Source organism: Amblyraja radiata, chromosome 35, assembly GCF_010909765.2.
Source record: "Amblyraja radiata isolate CabotCenter1 chromosome 35, sAmbRad1.1.pri, whole genome shotgun sequence".
NCBI lineage: Eukaryota > Metazoa > Chordata > Chondrichthyes > Rajiformes > Rajidae > Amblyraja > Amblyraja radiata.
Window position 1 is genome coordinate 832,793 of NC_045990.1, and position 15,259 is coordinate 848,051.

Below are 15,259 nucleotides of genomic sequence, written 5' to 3' on the forward strand. Positions count from 1 at the left end.
CAAAGGTAGACACAAAAAGCTGGAATAACTCAATGCGACAGGCAGCATCTCTGGAGAGAAGGAATGGGTGACGTTTCGGGTTGAGCCCCTTCTTCAGACTGGTTAGGGATATGGGAAACTAGAGATATAGACGATGATGTAGAGAGATAAAGAACAATGAATGAAAGATATGCAAAAAAGTAACAATGATAAATGAAACCAATGCTGACATCAAGTGAAATCTGATCATCTCTTCAATAGTTTGGATTGTACTAATGTAGACTTTTCAGGAAAGTTATTTAAACCTTGTCATTGCTGTGATCAGATCCAACATGGGAATGGATACATTGAGAGGATGATCTAATTATTTTTAAACAGAAATCTGTCGCACGCCAAAATGATCAATAAACCAACAGTAGACAAAAAATGTTGGAGAAACTCAGCGGGTGAGGCAGCATCTACGGAAAACATCTCGACCCAAAACATCACCTATACCTTCTCTCCATAGATGCTGCCTCACCCGCTGAGTTTCTCCAGCATTTTTGTCTACCTTCCATTCTTCCAGCATCTGCAGTTCTTTCTTACATAAACCAACGATGGTATGGAGGGGAAGAAAACGGACTTGTGCTGATTTACTGGTAAAACAATGACCTGGTACTATGTCACAATGTGAGCAATTGCAGACTCTTTATTCAATATCAAAAGCTCTGGAGACTGTGCAGGAGGTTTGGAAAATACCTGTCCATGTGTTTTAACAAAGTGGGGAAAGAAAATGAAATTAGTTTATATTTGTATACTTACTTGGATCATGCTTGGGTGTTATTGTCAAGGTAAGTATCAATACTTGTTTCAGACATTTAGCAGTTGTACAGCAGATTCAGGAGTACAGAAATGTTGTTCGACAACAACTTTTGCTGTCTGTCTTTGAGGTATACTGTTGTAACCCGAAGCAAAAAATATTCCTTTGGTATCAAGTCTCTGTTTAATTGCAAGAGCTGATTCGCCTGTAAACCATCTCCCCTAATTAAAGGAGGACACAATTAGAATAAAACTCAAGTATGCTTATTACTTGGTTTGCTGTAAGATTGAAAGGGACCACTTTTCAGAAAATACTTTCATACTAATATCCTCAGTGGATGAGTATTCCTTGGGTTGATCTGCCTAAAATCATCCTTGTCCCGTTTCATAAGTACTAAACATCAAAGTGGAGCCTGATCCAATTCATGTTCATGGTGGTGTTTGTGTGGAGTTTGCACGTTCTCGCTGTCATTACATGGGTTCCCTCTGGGTGCTAGGTTTCCATAGATACATAGACAATGGGTGCACGGGTAGGCCATTCGTCCCTTCGAGCTAGCACCGCCATTCAATGTGATCGTGGCTGATCCTACGTACTAAACACATGCAAATTTGTATGTTAATTGGCCTCTGTAAAATTTGCTCCTAGTGGGTAGGGAGTGGATGTGAAAGTGCGAGGATTGGCTGAAGGGCCTGTTTCCATGTTGTACCTCTAAACTAAAGTAGATGGCCCTAATGTTTGTACTCTCCCGCCTTTCACATCCCTTCCCATCAGCAGTTAATCCAACACACACGCACACACACACACACCCTAGATACCTGAAACGTCACCCATTCCTTCTCTCCAGAGATGCTGCCTGTCCCGCTGAGTTATTCCAGCTTTTTGTGTCTACGGTTTAAGCCAGCATCTGCAATTCCTTCCTACGCCCTACATACCCTTACATTGAAACCACTTCACAAACTATAGAGCACTTAACGAGAATTGTCAAAATCCTATTGGTGTCCTGTCTCAGTAGGTGTAAAGAGGACACAACACCCACGAGCACAGGATTGAAACCCTATCTTTGCGCACCTTTACAGGATGTGGTGTACCAACAGTGAGATATAAAAGCAACTTTGCCAGAGAGATACGCATTGGAGAGTTCCCCTGGCAGGTCCATCTACAACTGAAGTGGAAATACCTGTGTGGTGGGGACATACTCAGCCGGTGGTGGGTTGTGACCACGGCGCACTGCATCTTCATGTAGTAAGTATAATGTGATTTTGGAGCAATTTGTGGAAAATATCAATATTGTTACCTCGTCAGTCTGAAGAAGGGTCCTGACCCGAAACGTCACCTATCCATGTTCTCCACAGATGCTGCCTGACCCGCTGAGTTACTCCAGCACTCTGTGAAACGTCACCTATCCATGTTCTCTTGAGATGCTGCCTGACCCGCTGAGTTACTCCAGCACTCTGTGAAACGTCACCTATCCGTGTTCTCCACAGATGCTGCCTGACCCGCTGAGTTACTCCGGCTCTATGTGAAACATATTGATGGTGAAATTATTAAATTAATTTAATTTCACCTTTCCATTAGGCATACACGATAGAAACATGCCCTTCAGCCCACCTAGTCCATGCAAATTAAGATGCCCCATCTATGCTAGTCCTACTTATCCGCATTTGACCCCCTAACCTAATCCTTTCCTATCCATGTACCATGATTTGTAGAAATTAGGAACTACAGATGCTGGTTAATAAACAAAAGGACACCAGGCACTGGAGTAACTCAGAGGGTCAGGCAACATCTCTGGAGAACATGGATGGGTGACGTTTCTTCAAATTCATTTTTTTAGTTTCAAGATAGACAAAAAGCTGGAGTAACTCAGTGGGTCAGACTGCATCTATGGAGAAAAGGAATAGGTGACGTATCGGGTCCCTTCTTCAGACGCCTATTTTTAGTTTATTCCTTTTTATTACTGCAAACACAATTAAATTACTTTTATGCTGCTTCATTCAACAGTTCTGAAGCTCTGTTTGAAAGTCTCATCATTGTCACTGGCACACTCAAGTTGGAAGGCATGCAGATTATTTATGGAGTTCACAAGGTCATCTTGCACGAATACTTTATTTTAGAACTGTTTGGGGTTAAAATCCCAGACAACGACATTGCTCTCGTCATGGTGAAGGAACCAATCGTATTTAATAAACTTGTGTCGCCCATATGCTTCCCTGATGACCGCTACCTTGACATGAGCACCCTGGAGAACTGTTGGGTCACTGGATGGCAGATGTTAAGTCTCGGTAATTATTGTCACGTTTCTTTCAATATTGTGTGCGTCGTTTCTCTCCGATGAACCCCATGTACTGTACACCTTGAGTTTAGCCCCCACCCCCTCACACCAACCTCTCCTCTCCCATCAGGCCAAAGGTACAGAAGTGTGAAAATGCACACCTCCAGATTCAGGGACAGTTTCTTCCCAGCTGTTATCAGGCAACTGAACCATCCTACCACAACTAGAGAGCAGTGCTGAACTACCATCTACCTCATTGGTGACTCTCGGACTATCCTTGATCAGACTTTGCTGACATAACCTTGCACTAAACGTCATTCCCTTATCATGTATCTATACACTGTGAATGGCTCGATTGTCTTTCCGCTGACTGGATTGCACGCAACAAAAGATTTTCTCCGCACCCCGGTACACGTGTCAATAAACTAGCACCTCCCAGAAGTAAAACAAGAGTGCCCTTCTTCCCCCGATAACCTGATGACGTCACAGACTGTGACGTCCGCACCCTCTCCAATACCTCCACTTCCTTCTTGCGTTGCTGGCTCGAAGGGCCGAATAGAAACATAGAAATTAGGTGCAGGAGTAGGCCATTCGGCCCTTCGAGCCTGCACCGCCATTCAATATGATCATGGCTGATCATCCAACTCAGTATCCTGTACCTGCCTTCTCTCCATACCCTCTGACCCCCTTAGCCACAAGGGCCACATCTAACTCCCTCTTAAATATAGCCAATGAACTGGCCTCGACTACCCTCTGTGGCAGAGAGTTCCAGAGATTCACCACTCTCTGTGTGAAAAAAGTTCTTCTCATCTCGGTTTTAAAGGATTTCCCCCCTTATCCTTAAGCTGTGACTCCTTGTCCTGGACTTCCCCAACATCGGGAGCAATCTTCCTGCATCTAGCCTGTCCAACCCCTTAAGACTTTTGTAAGTTTCTATAAGATCCGCTCTCAATCTCCTAAATTCTAGAGAGTATAAACCAAGTCTATCCAGTCTTTCTTCATAAGACAGTCCTGACATCCCAGTAATCAGTCTGGTGAACCTTCTCTGCACTCCCTCTATGGCAATAATGTCCTTCCTCGGATTTGGAGACCAAAACTGTACGCAATACTCCAGGTGTGGTCTCACCAAGACCCCGTACAACTGCAGTAGAACCTCCCTGCTCCTATACTCAAATCCTTTTGCTATGAAAGCTAACATACCATTCGCTTTCTTCACTGCCTGCTGCACCTGCATGCCCACTTTCAATGACTGGTGTACCATGACACCCAGGTCTCGCTGCATCTCCCCTTTTCCTAGTCGGCCACCATTTAGATAATAGTCTGCTTTCCTGTTTTTGCCACCAAAATGGATAACCTCACATTTATCCACATTATACTGCACCTGCCAAACATTTGCCCACTCACCCAGCCTATCCAAGAATGGCCTCCTCCTGCACCTATTTTCTATGTTTCTTGTAATGGGAAGATGAGAACTGCACGCAATACTCCAAATGCAGCCTGACCAAGCTCCTGTAAACCAGCCACACGATTTGCTGATTCTTGTACTCATTGCCTCGGCCGAGGAAGTCAGGCATACCAAATGCATTCTTCACCACTCTGCCTCCTTGTGTTGCCACTATCAAGGGGTTATGGACGAGGACCCCAAGATCCCACTCTACATCAGTGCTGTTCACGGTCTTGCCATTAACTGTATACTTTCCCCTTCCGCTTGTCCAAAGTGTAACACCTTTTGATGCTGTTTGCTTTGTATGTGTAGCTGGAAGTCCCATCTCTCCCATCTACCAGACTGTGAAGCAGCCAGTCAACCATGAGAAGCTGGAGGTCTGTGAGAAGTTCTACCCGGAAAACCTGAAGGAAAGTGTGATTTGTGTGACAAACGTGGACAAGCAACAGTCTCTCTGCATGGTAAAGTATGCAATCCAATCCAATCCAATGCAATCCAATCCATCAAACAAGTTTAAAAGTTAGTGGTGCAGCGGTAGAGTTGCTACCTTACAGCGCCAGAGACCCATGTTCGATCGCTGACTACGGGTGCTGTCTGTAAGAAGTTCGTACGTTCTCCCCGTGACCTGCGTGGGTTTTCTCCGGGTCCCTCCCACACTCCAAAGACGTACGGGTTTGTAGGTTAATTGGCTTTGGCAAAAATTGTAAATTGTCCCAAGTGTGTGTCGGATATTTTTAGTGTGCGGGGAAAGCTGGTCGGTGTGGACTCGGTGGGCCGAAGGGCCTGTTTCCGCGCTGTATCTCTAAACTAAACTAAACTAACAGAGGCCACCTGCCCCACAGTTGTAGTTGAGGGGTTCTGCCACTGGAGGGAGCATTGAGAAACTATAATGACACTGTAGTGTTGGCATCATTGATTATTAATTTAGTGTCTCTAAACCAAAGTAAACGATTGTTGGAATCTGAAACGTCGCCTGTCTATTCCCTCCACATATGATGCCTGACCCGCTGCATTCCGCCAGCATTTTGTGTTTTGCTCACCATTCCAGCCTCTGCAACTCATTCTTGTCTGTAATGGATATACTGAACAAGTCAGGCAGTATCCATGAAGACAAGCTGAGTTAACAGATATTATAGAATTATTCATGCATTCTACCTCACTGATGACGTTAGTCATACAACATGGAAACCAGCCTATTGGCCCAACATCCGTGCCCACCTAGATGCCCCTCTGTGCTAGTCTCGTTTGCCCACATTTGGACGATATGCCTCCTAAACCTTTCTTATCCATGTACCTGTCCAAATACAGTTTTAAATGTGGGTAACATACCTGCCTTAACTAACTCCTCCAGCAGCTCATTCCATGCACCAACCTGTAATAAGCTGTAAATACACTGTGAATGGTTCGATTGTAATCTTGTATTGTCTTTCCGCTGACTGGTTAGCACGCAACGAAAGCTTTTCACTGTACTTTGGTACACGTGACAGTAAACTTAACTGAACTGATCCTGGTCTCTTTTTTCCCAGGGAGGTTATGGTGCCCCACTCGAGTGTCAGGACAAGAGGACTAAAATGTGGGTGGTGGCCGGGGCAGCGAGCCACTGCCCTCCGTCCTGTAACCACACGGCTCTCTTCACCAGCTATGTCCACTATGTGGACTGGGTGGAACGTGTCACCATCTCAGCAGGGCACCCCTTCGTTCCCTATGGACTTCCTCCCAAACCCACCCTGCCCTGCCACCAAATCCAGCACCCCAAACGCACCCTGCCCAGCCACAAACTCCAGCACCACGTCGAATGCAACCCGTGGCAGAAACCAAAGAGAACTCGAGAAGCCAGGAGGCAGTGGAAGGGTCGACACCACAAGGTCATTTTTGAGAGCAACTCATCGAATGCAGAGCGGAAGCCACGGCAAGTCCTTGGTGCAGCTGTGTGCCTCGTACAACTTGCACTGCTCACCTGACCACTGGCATGAAGCACAGATTGTCGAACTGAGAATAACTATTTTATCACGGACATTCCTATTACCTCGAGTTCAACAGGGCGAGATATTGAATTGATTTTGTTGATCCTGCTCTTTTGTGGGCCAGGATCAGATGGAAGGACTTGGGAAGCAGTCAGAACATTACGAAAAGCACGGTGGCTGCAGGGAAATAAGTGGGGGAACGGAGCTGTTCTCAGAGCTAGCAGCGACTCAATGGGCCGAATGGCAGCAGCCTATGTTGGAAAGAAATAACAAGTTAATATAACATTTGCTATAACAGTTTGCAAATGTGATTTTTATTTTCCTTTATGTTGCCATCAGCACATCAAGATAATTTCTAGCGCCAGTTCTTAATATAAAGATATTTTGGGGATCCAGCAAACTCAATGCCAAATTAATGGCTTTGTATTAATTATCCTGGGCAAGTAAGCGAGCGCTGTGTGTGTTGTGAACAGCACTCGCGTGGTGGGGCAATATCACTCGAGCTGACATTCTTACTTTACTTGCCCATTAATGCATAAAAGCAAGATAAATATATAATGTACAATAATTCTTTTTTAATATAGTGGAATTCTCTGCCTCAGTGGAGGCGGGTTCTCTGGATACTTTCAAGAGAGAGCTAGATAGGGCTCTTAAAGATAGCGGAGTCATGGGGATATGGGGAGAAGCAGGAACGGGGTACTGATTGGGGATGATCAGCCATGATCACATTGAGTGGCGATGCTGGCTCGAAGGGCCGAATGGCTTACTCCTGCACCTATTGCCTATTGTCTATTGCCTGATACATCAATAACAATAATACTAGGTAATAATAGTGCTAAACCCAAGTCTGTAGTGCTACCAAAGACATCGTCCATAGAAGATCACAGTTGCTGAGGTTATTGTTGTGTAGTGTGTAGTGTTCAAGAGCCTAATGATTGTTGGGAAGAAGCTGTTCTTGAACCAGGAGTGAGTAGGTTAATCTACGATGGCTTTGAAGCAATTACATTATTGGAACATAAAAATGTAATTTGTGTCACGAGAGCAGTGGAGTGTTTGAGTCTGAAGAAGGGTCTTGACCCGAAATGTCACCCATTCCTTCTCTCCAGAGATGCTGCCTGTCCCGCTGAGTTACTCCAGCATTTCGTGTCTATCTTTGCCCTTTATGGCAGCAACAGAAGCCGCTGAACGCCAGCGGGTGAGACAAGGATGTCAGCCCTCAACGTTAAAGTAGCATCTGCCCAATTTAGGCAGCAAGCAGTCTTGGTAGACTGGGGCAGAGGGGAAGAGCATTTGAATGACTGGAGTCAGACTGTATTGTGGATGATGACTGTGACTGATGGAGGTTGGTCTGGGTCCCAGCACACTGCTGCCCTTCCTCAGGATAGTCTAGACATAACCATCTTCAGCTGTTTCATCAACAACCTTCCTTTCTCCATAGGGTCAGAAGTAGTGATGTTGGCTTATGATGTGATTCACCATTCCTCAGCAAATAAACCACTATATGCCTGCGTGCAGCAAGACCCAGGCAACATTCATGCTTGGACTGATTCACGTCACAAACGTGCCAGGCAGTGACCATCTCCAACAAGCGAGCATCTAACTACCTATCCCTGGCATGTTCATTGTCATACTGAGACACAAGGAACTGCAGATGCTGAACTCTTGAGCAGAACACAAAGTGCTGGAGGGACTCGGCATCGGGTCAGGTGCTTTTTCAGGTCAGGACCCTTCTTCATTGCCAGATTCCTGACTATAGTCTCCACTGCCCGGGGCTACTATGACTAAAAGAGGCAGAACATACCATGGTTTAGAGATACTTCTGAGTTTTGAAAGCAGGGAGGGGAAGCGAAATACAGGGAGGATTCTGCAATTTGTGGTAAGTACAACGTCGGGAACCACTGACCCAATTCTTCTTCTAAAAATAATGTTCTTATACCTATGATCTCACCAACGGTATGTCAGAACACGTGGGTGAGACCGGGCTTAATGCCGTAACTAAGTACAGCCTCTCTGACCCCTGAACTGTGAAGAGAAGCTGGAGGATTATATGAGTGAGGCCACATGCAGCTCATCCGTAAAGACGCCTGTGTACCCTGGACCTCAAAGTGAACTTGTCTAAAAGCTGCAGGTAGACAAAAATGCTGGAGGAACTCAGCGGGTGTGGAAGCATCTATGGAGCGAAGGAAGAGGTGACGTTTTGGGACGTTCAAGGACGTTCAGACTGCTACAAGCTGTTTCTGATGATATTTTCCATTGCTTGGACCACTCTTGGTCTGAATCCTACCACATACCTCTGATGGACAGTTCTAATGAAAGAACATCAGCCAGAGAGTTTGTATTGTCTTGATTGTAATAAGGGCTCACTTCTGGCACCATTCATGTCAATCTTCAGTCTGAAGAAGGGTTTCGGCCCGAAACGTTGCCTATTTCCTTCGCTCCATAGATGCTGCTGCACCCGCTGTGTTTCTCCAGCACTTTTGCCTACAATCTATTTTCCTTTCCTCCTTGTGGCCTCTATATTCCTTCTAGAATATGCAAGCTAAAATTGTGTTCAGTATTCCGTGTCCAGGGGGTATCAGGGAGTATGGAGATAAAGGTATCAGGGGGTATGGAGAGAAGGCAGGTACAGGATACTGAGTTGGATGATCAGCCATGATCATATTGAATGGCGGTGCAGGCTCGAAGGGCCGAATGGCCTACTCCACCTATTTTCTATGTTTCTATGTTTCCATGACGTATCTGAAAGAGTTAATCAGGCGCTTATCAAATGTACATCAGAGTTAAGCCCCTTGTCTGGTTAATCTCATTGGGTGTTTACCAAGGATTCCTCGGGCTCGATGTGTGGATATAAGCTACGGGCTGAACTGAAGGGACTGTATGGTTTGGGACCTTGCTCAGTGACCTGTGGGTTGAGCTGAGAATGCAGGTTGGGGGATCTGCCCACATCTACATGTGTTCCTGATCCAATGGCTTGGGTGGAGTGGGCTGTACACTCTCGTGGGTGAGACAGTCGGGTCATTGGGTTCCTTGAAACACCATGATGGAGATCTACTGAGCGGAGAATCGGTGAGGATTTCCAACGCAAACTCCGGACGTTCCTGAGAAACCACCGACAGTGAGTGTGGACAGTTGTTTCCCAGCTATGAGCCACAAGGAAACCGACGAAGATGTCAGTAGACTGGGCAGTGTTGCGTCTGATGAGGAGCAACTGGTTGAGGAACTACCAAGTGCTGTAGATGATGACTGCAGACCAAACGCGGTAAGTATTGCAGTCAACAAACTTTCTTTATTCACTGTCTCTTGGAACTTGTGTGATTTATGTATAACTTGTGTATAATTTGTCTTAGTCTGTGTCCCTGTGATGCTGCAGGAAGCAAGGTTTGCATTGGGCCTGTAGCTCACCAGACTTGTGTAATTGTAATAAACTCAACTTGACTTGAAGTCCATTGTGAGTCTACTGGGGCAGGTGGATACTCTTCAGTCCATCACTGCCCTCATCATTCTTGCACAGATGACGACCAACACCACGTGTCCTATCCCCTTTGTTTCTCACCGATATCCACCTCAGTCGGCTGATTTATCCCACGTTTGGACCCTGAGTTTTGGAGGAGACCTAGGACAGAAAGATCCACCTGTCACTTGCCAGGCTTTGTCCTGCCCCCACTTCTCTTTTCCAGCTCCCCCCCCCACACTCCCATCAGTCTGAAGAAGGGTCCCTACCTGAAACGTTGCCTGTCCATTCGATGCTGCCAATACTACCCCTCACTTGCAACTCAACTGTGAGTTTGCAAAGTTGATCCTGCACTTGAGTCAAAGCTGTGACTCATTCCAGTAAAAGACTTGGGGAAAATCTCAAGTGGTTAAAATGCTTAAAGTAAGCTCCAGTCCAGTTGACTTGCCCACAACATGCTCACCTTCCTGTGTGTGTTTTTCATTAATATCTGTGATCCTCATTGTCAAAGTGACACTAATGAGTGGTAATATCTCTACTAAGTCGATACAGGTCTTTTGTGGGGTCACAAGGCATTTGGTAAATGTATGAATGTGAAACAGTTTCTCTGCCATGTTAGGTTGTACAGTGACCTCATTATATAGGATTTGTTTTAATCGAGATTAAAACAGCTCACAAAATGTAATCGCTCTGTGTGGTTTAGTGGGAGATATTGTTTTGCACCACCTTTCGCGGTTAAATTCACTGCCTATCGCATTCCGATAATAATTGTTACATTCAGCCTACTTCTGTATGTTTCATTCATAGTTTAAAAACTGCAGAAGCTGGAAATGTGAATGAAGAAAAGCTGTAAACATGCAGGAATCAGACCAGTCTGCCTCTCTCACCGCATAGGCAGGCTGAGCTGCTGAGTTTTTCCTGAGGTTTTATTTTTGTTGGTGTCCTTTGCATTCAATAATTCTGCCTGCGCACTTTCCAGCTCGCTTTCACTTCCATCGGGCTGACCTGACATTATCGCTCATGATGTGAGGAGCTGAAGAATAGCGAGCAAAAAAACAAAAAGAGCTGGAGGAACTCGGCGGGTCAGGCAGCATTTTTATGGAGGGAATGGACAGATGACGTTCCAGGTTGGGGCCCCTCTTCAGACTGATTGAAGTGTATCTGTGTATTGGGGGGAGACCAAAATGGGTTGGGATAGGATTAGGGAGTGTTGGGTTTAGCATGGACTGGTGTATGTATCTGCCTGTAAATCCATGACTCTTGATAATCAGGCTAGTTTATTGTCACGTGTAGCGAGGTACAGTGAAAAGCTAATGTGTGCTAACCAGTCAGTGGAAAGACAATACATGATAACAATCGAGCCATTTACAGTGTATGTGATAAGGGAATAGTGTTTAGTGCAAGGTAAAGCCGGTAAAGTCTGATCAAGGATAGTCCAAGGGCCACCAACGAGTTAGATAGTTGCAGTAGAATGATTCAGTTTCCTGATAACAGCTGAGAAGAGACTGTCCCTGAATCACAACTCTCTCAAAATGCATCGCAAAGTAAATGGTACAAGAAAACCGAATGGGAGAGGAAGAGCGACAAAAGACAGCTTGTATTTTTAGTCTTGATCATGAACAATCCTCAGGGGCTCAAGAAGAATGACGCGTTGTTATGTAAAGGGTTAGAACATCTGGAGGGAATCCGATCGAGCCGGCACGGAGTTAATTCAATGACACACAATGTCAGAGGGGTCAGGGTGACGTGGACAGTGAGGAGTGGCGACGTCTCACGAGGCAAGGATGAAGAATTGCTACTGTATGCGAGGGAAGATGAACGAGGAAATGGACTGAGAATTGGCCAAAGACTAGACGAAGAGGAGAAGATGGAATGAATGATGACTTTATGACAATTCACAGTGAAATTCCTTGCTTCCATACCCAATGTATGCAAATAGTCACCATATAATGGGCGCTGACTCAGTTTAAAATGATCCCGCTCCAGGATCACCATTGACACACCCCCCTCCCCTCATCCCGATGGTCCCCACCCAGGCCGGGTCCTCCTTTAAGAGAAGTGATGCTTGGAATGTGTTGCAAAGAACATGGTAGAATGACGGACAGAGCAGGCCAGGGGTGACAGAGTACCGAGGGTGGAACTCTAGTGCGTCATGCTAACAGTGTTCATATTTAAATGTATCATGTGTTACTATGAATAAGAAAGGTCCCCGACATCGGGTCCGGACACTTCTTCAGACTCAAGTCCAAAGATTTTTGAGAGTCTGAGTGAGGGTCCCCACCCGAAACGTCACCTATCCTTAATCTCCAGAGTTGCTACTGACCTGCTGAATTACTCCAACACTTTGTGAATATCTTTGTTGTCCAGAGCGGCTGTCGAACTTGTGCTGGGAGCAGGTGAGAAGGGTTGATTCTCGTGCCTTTATTTTCAGGAGTGTTTAATCGTCAAATGTCCCAGATAGAACAATTAAATTCTTACTTGTAGCAGCGCAACTGAATGTGTAAACATAGTACATATTCAACAGGTGCATGGATAGGACAGGTTTGGAGGGATATGGGCCAAACTCAGAAAGGTGGGATTAATGTAGCTGGGACAGGTTGGGCCGAAGGGCCTGTTTCCACGTTGTATATCACTCTATGACTCTAAGTAAGAATTTCATTGTTCTATCTGGGACATAAGACAATTGTCAGTCCCAGATCCAAGCGATGAATCTTTGGCTTCTGTTCTCCCCACCCCAGGAAAATGAAACAGAAAATGAAGGATTCTTCAACATGCTGAGTCACGTCCAGAGGAACCGCATGGATGACCAGAGGTGTGACCTCCGGGAGAGCGGGACACCCTCCCATAGATCCACGCTGATTGAGGCCTGTGGTGAGTAGGGCGGAGGTATTGTAGATACAGGGCGGGCAGGACACTCCCAGCAAGATGCAGTAACATGGAGACACACGGAACAAAGGCATGTGGGTGGGGGGTGGGGGGGGGACCATCGTGTGGAAGGTGGGGAGAGGACGATGGACAATGAGAGGGGGTGGGGATAAAGGAAAATTGGGACCTGGTGTGGGGGAACTGCTGGGGAGGGGGAAACAAAAAGTGGAACCGGCGTGCTTTGTAATTTGGTCAGCACCCTAGTTGGCTGTTATTTGTATACATTGCGTATACAAGCAAAGAATCTCGCTCTGCCTTGTCACGTGACAATATTCCATTCCATTCCCCCCCTGAGCAAAACACAAAGTGCCAGAAGAACTCGGGAGGTCAGGCAGCATCTGCGGACGGAATGGGTAGGCAAAATTTCAGATCCAGTCAGACGAAGGGTCCTGACCCAAACCCTTGTCTGTCCACTCCCTCCACAGATGCTGACTGACCCGCTGAGTTCTTCCAGCACTTTGCATTCCAATGTCTGAAGAAGGGTCTCGACCCTGAAACGTCACCCAATCCTTCTCTCCAGAGATGCTGCCTGTCCCGCCGAGTTACTCAAGCATGCTGTGCCTATCTTCGGTGTAAACCAGCATCTGCAGTTCCTTCCCTCCCAATGTCACACGTACAAAACACAGTTATTTTTCAAATTGTCAAATTTGCCAGCGTTTCCAAAGTCTGGGTCTTACGGAGTGTGTCGGAATATGCGCCTTGGCTACATTTAGTCTCCTATTGACAAAAACAGCAGCAGCTCATGATGCCAAGGTGCGGAAAGGTAGAGTCACAGAGAAAGATTACTTGCAAATTACTCCTTTCAAAAGGAAGTGTTCTTGAGTTTTCTCAAGGGTCAGAGCAACCTGCTCCTTTTTCTAATTTGTGCCATAAGGCATTGGAGCAGAATTAGGCCGTTTGGCCCATCGAGTGTACTCCGCCATTCTATCTTGGCTTGCTTGCTGATGTTCACATGACTCCGTTGTTATTGGCATTGATTGTGTGATTAAATCTCTGAAGCAGATAGCAGCTCCGACCGGCCCATCAATGAACTCCTGGACATGCTGGCCGACAAGCAAGGGCAGCGGCTGGATGATCAGAGAGTGGCCTGTGACAACTTACCCGGTCTGCAGCTGTCCACCTGTTGCCTCCCGTCCACGGACGAAGGTGAGCAGCTCTCCGCGCTACCTCACTCATAAGTGATAGGAGCAGAATTAGGCCATTCGGCCCATCAAGTCTAATCATGGCTGATCTATGCCTCATAACCCCATTCTTCTGCCTTCTCCCCTTAACCCCTGATGCCCATACTAATCCAGAATCTATCCATCACTGCCTTAAAAATATCCACTCCTCTTCCCTCAGCTTGGATGAATGATCCCTCTGAACTATTCACCTTGGCTACATTTGGACTCCTATTAACAAAAACAGCAGCAGCTCATGATGCCAAGGTGCGGCTCCATTCACAGCTGCTGCATGACTTGGCTACTTTTTCCAACACTTTTCCTTTTTTAAAATATTATATTGACTCAATATAATATTGAGTTTTACTTATCACAGAGTCATAGAGTGATACAACGTGGAAACAGGTCCTTCGGCCCAACTTGCCCACACCAGCCAACATGTCCCATCTACACTAGTCCCACCTGCCCACGTTTGATCCATATCCCTCCAAACCTGTCCTATCCATGTACCTGTCTAACTGTTTCTTAAACATTGGGGTAGTCCTTGCCTCAACTACCTCCTCTGGCAACTCATTCCATACACTCACCACCCTCTGTGAGAAAAAATGTTACCCCTTAGATTTCTATGAAATCTTTTCCCCTTCACCTTGAACCTGTGCCCTCAGGTCCTCGATTCCCCTACTTAGTTTAGTTCGACAGTGCGCAACCTAGCTTGTGCTGTCCTGGGCCAAATACACTCCGTTCCTGTTTATGTACCGTCTAACTTCTGAAGCAATTATTTTAATGATTTTTGTTTTAGAGACTGAGAATGAATAGTGACGTCCCAGGACAGGATCAGGTTCCTGTTGGGCCTGAAGAATATCCAGAACTGACTCACTGTCAAACAGTCAGAGGGACCATCGCTGCTTTTACAGTCTGAAGAAGGATCTCAGCCCAAAATGTCACCTATTCCTTCTCTCCAGAGATGCTGCCTCACCCGCTGAGTTACCCCAGCATTTTGTGGCTGCTTTTACATATTAGCCTTTGCGAATGAGTCTGTATTGGAGACTAACCTTTCTGCTTTCTCTTGTGGTTCTGTGACTCAGATAAGTGAGTTGGACATTGGTTTTTGTAGCCCGATCCTCAATGTGAAATATCACCTTCCCACCGCGCCCAAGTCTCCTTGAGAATTGCCTCAATGCTCTTAGAACCAGCATATCTGAATTTGCTGTAAAACAAAATGCATCGCTTAGACCTTTCCATTTAAAATGGTACAAACATATTAA

The 15,259-nt window shown here is 45.9% G+C and overlaps 2 protein-coding genes across 2 annotated transcripts; both read left to right on the top strand.

The window, feature by feature from the left end:
* Positions 1-2,802: 2,802 nt before the first annotated feature.
* LOC116966046 (inactive serine protease 54-like) lies at positions 2,803-7,041 on the top strand. Its single transcript, XM_033012195.1, has 3 exons — positions 2,803-3,060; positions 4,807-4,955; positions 6,021-7,041. Exons 1-3 carry the CDS (start codon positions 2,838-2,840, stop codon positions 6,453-6,455), a joined length of 807 nt encoding a protein of 268 aa, XP_032868086.1. The 5' UTR covers positions 2,803-2,837; the 3' UTR covers positions 6,456-7,041.
* A 2,108-nt stretch (positions 7,042-9,149) lies between these two features.
* On the top strand, positions 9,150-15,228 carry pcp2 (Purkinje cell protein 2). Its single transcript, XM_033012196.1, has 4 exons — positions 9,150-9,717; positions 12,648-12,780; positions 13,837-13,980; positions 14,794-15,228. The coding sequence occupies exons 1-4, from the start codon at positions 9,601-9,603 to the stop codon at positions 14,808-14,810; spliced, it is 411 nt and encodes a 136-aa protein (XP_032868087.1). The 5' UTR covers positions 9,150-9,600; the 3' UTR covers positions 14,811-15,228.
* Positions 15,229-15,259: the final 31 nt, after the last annotated feature.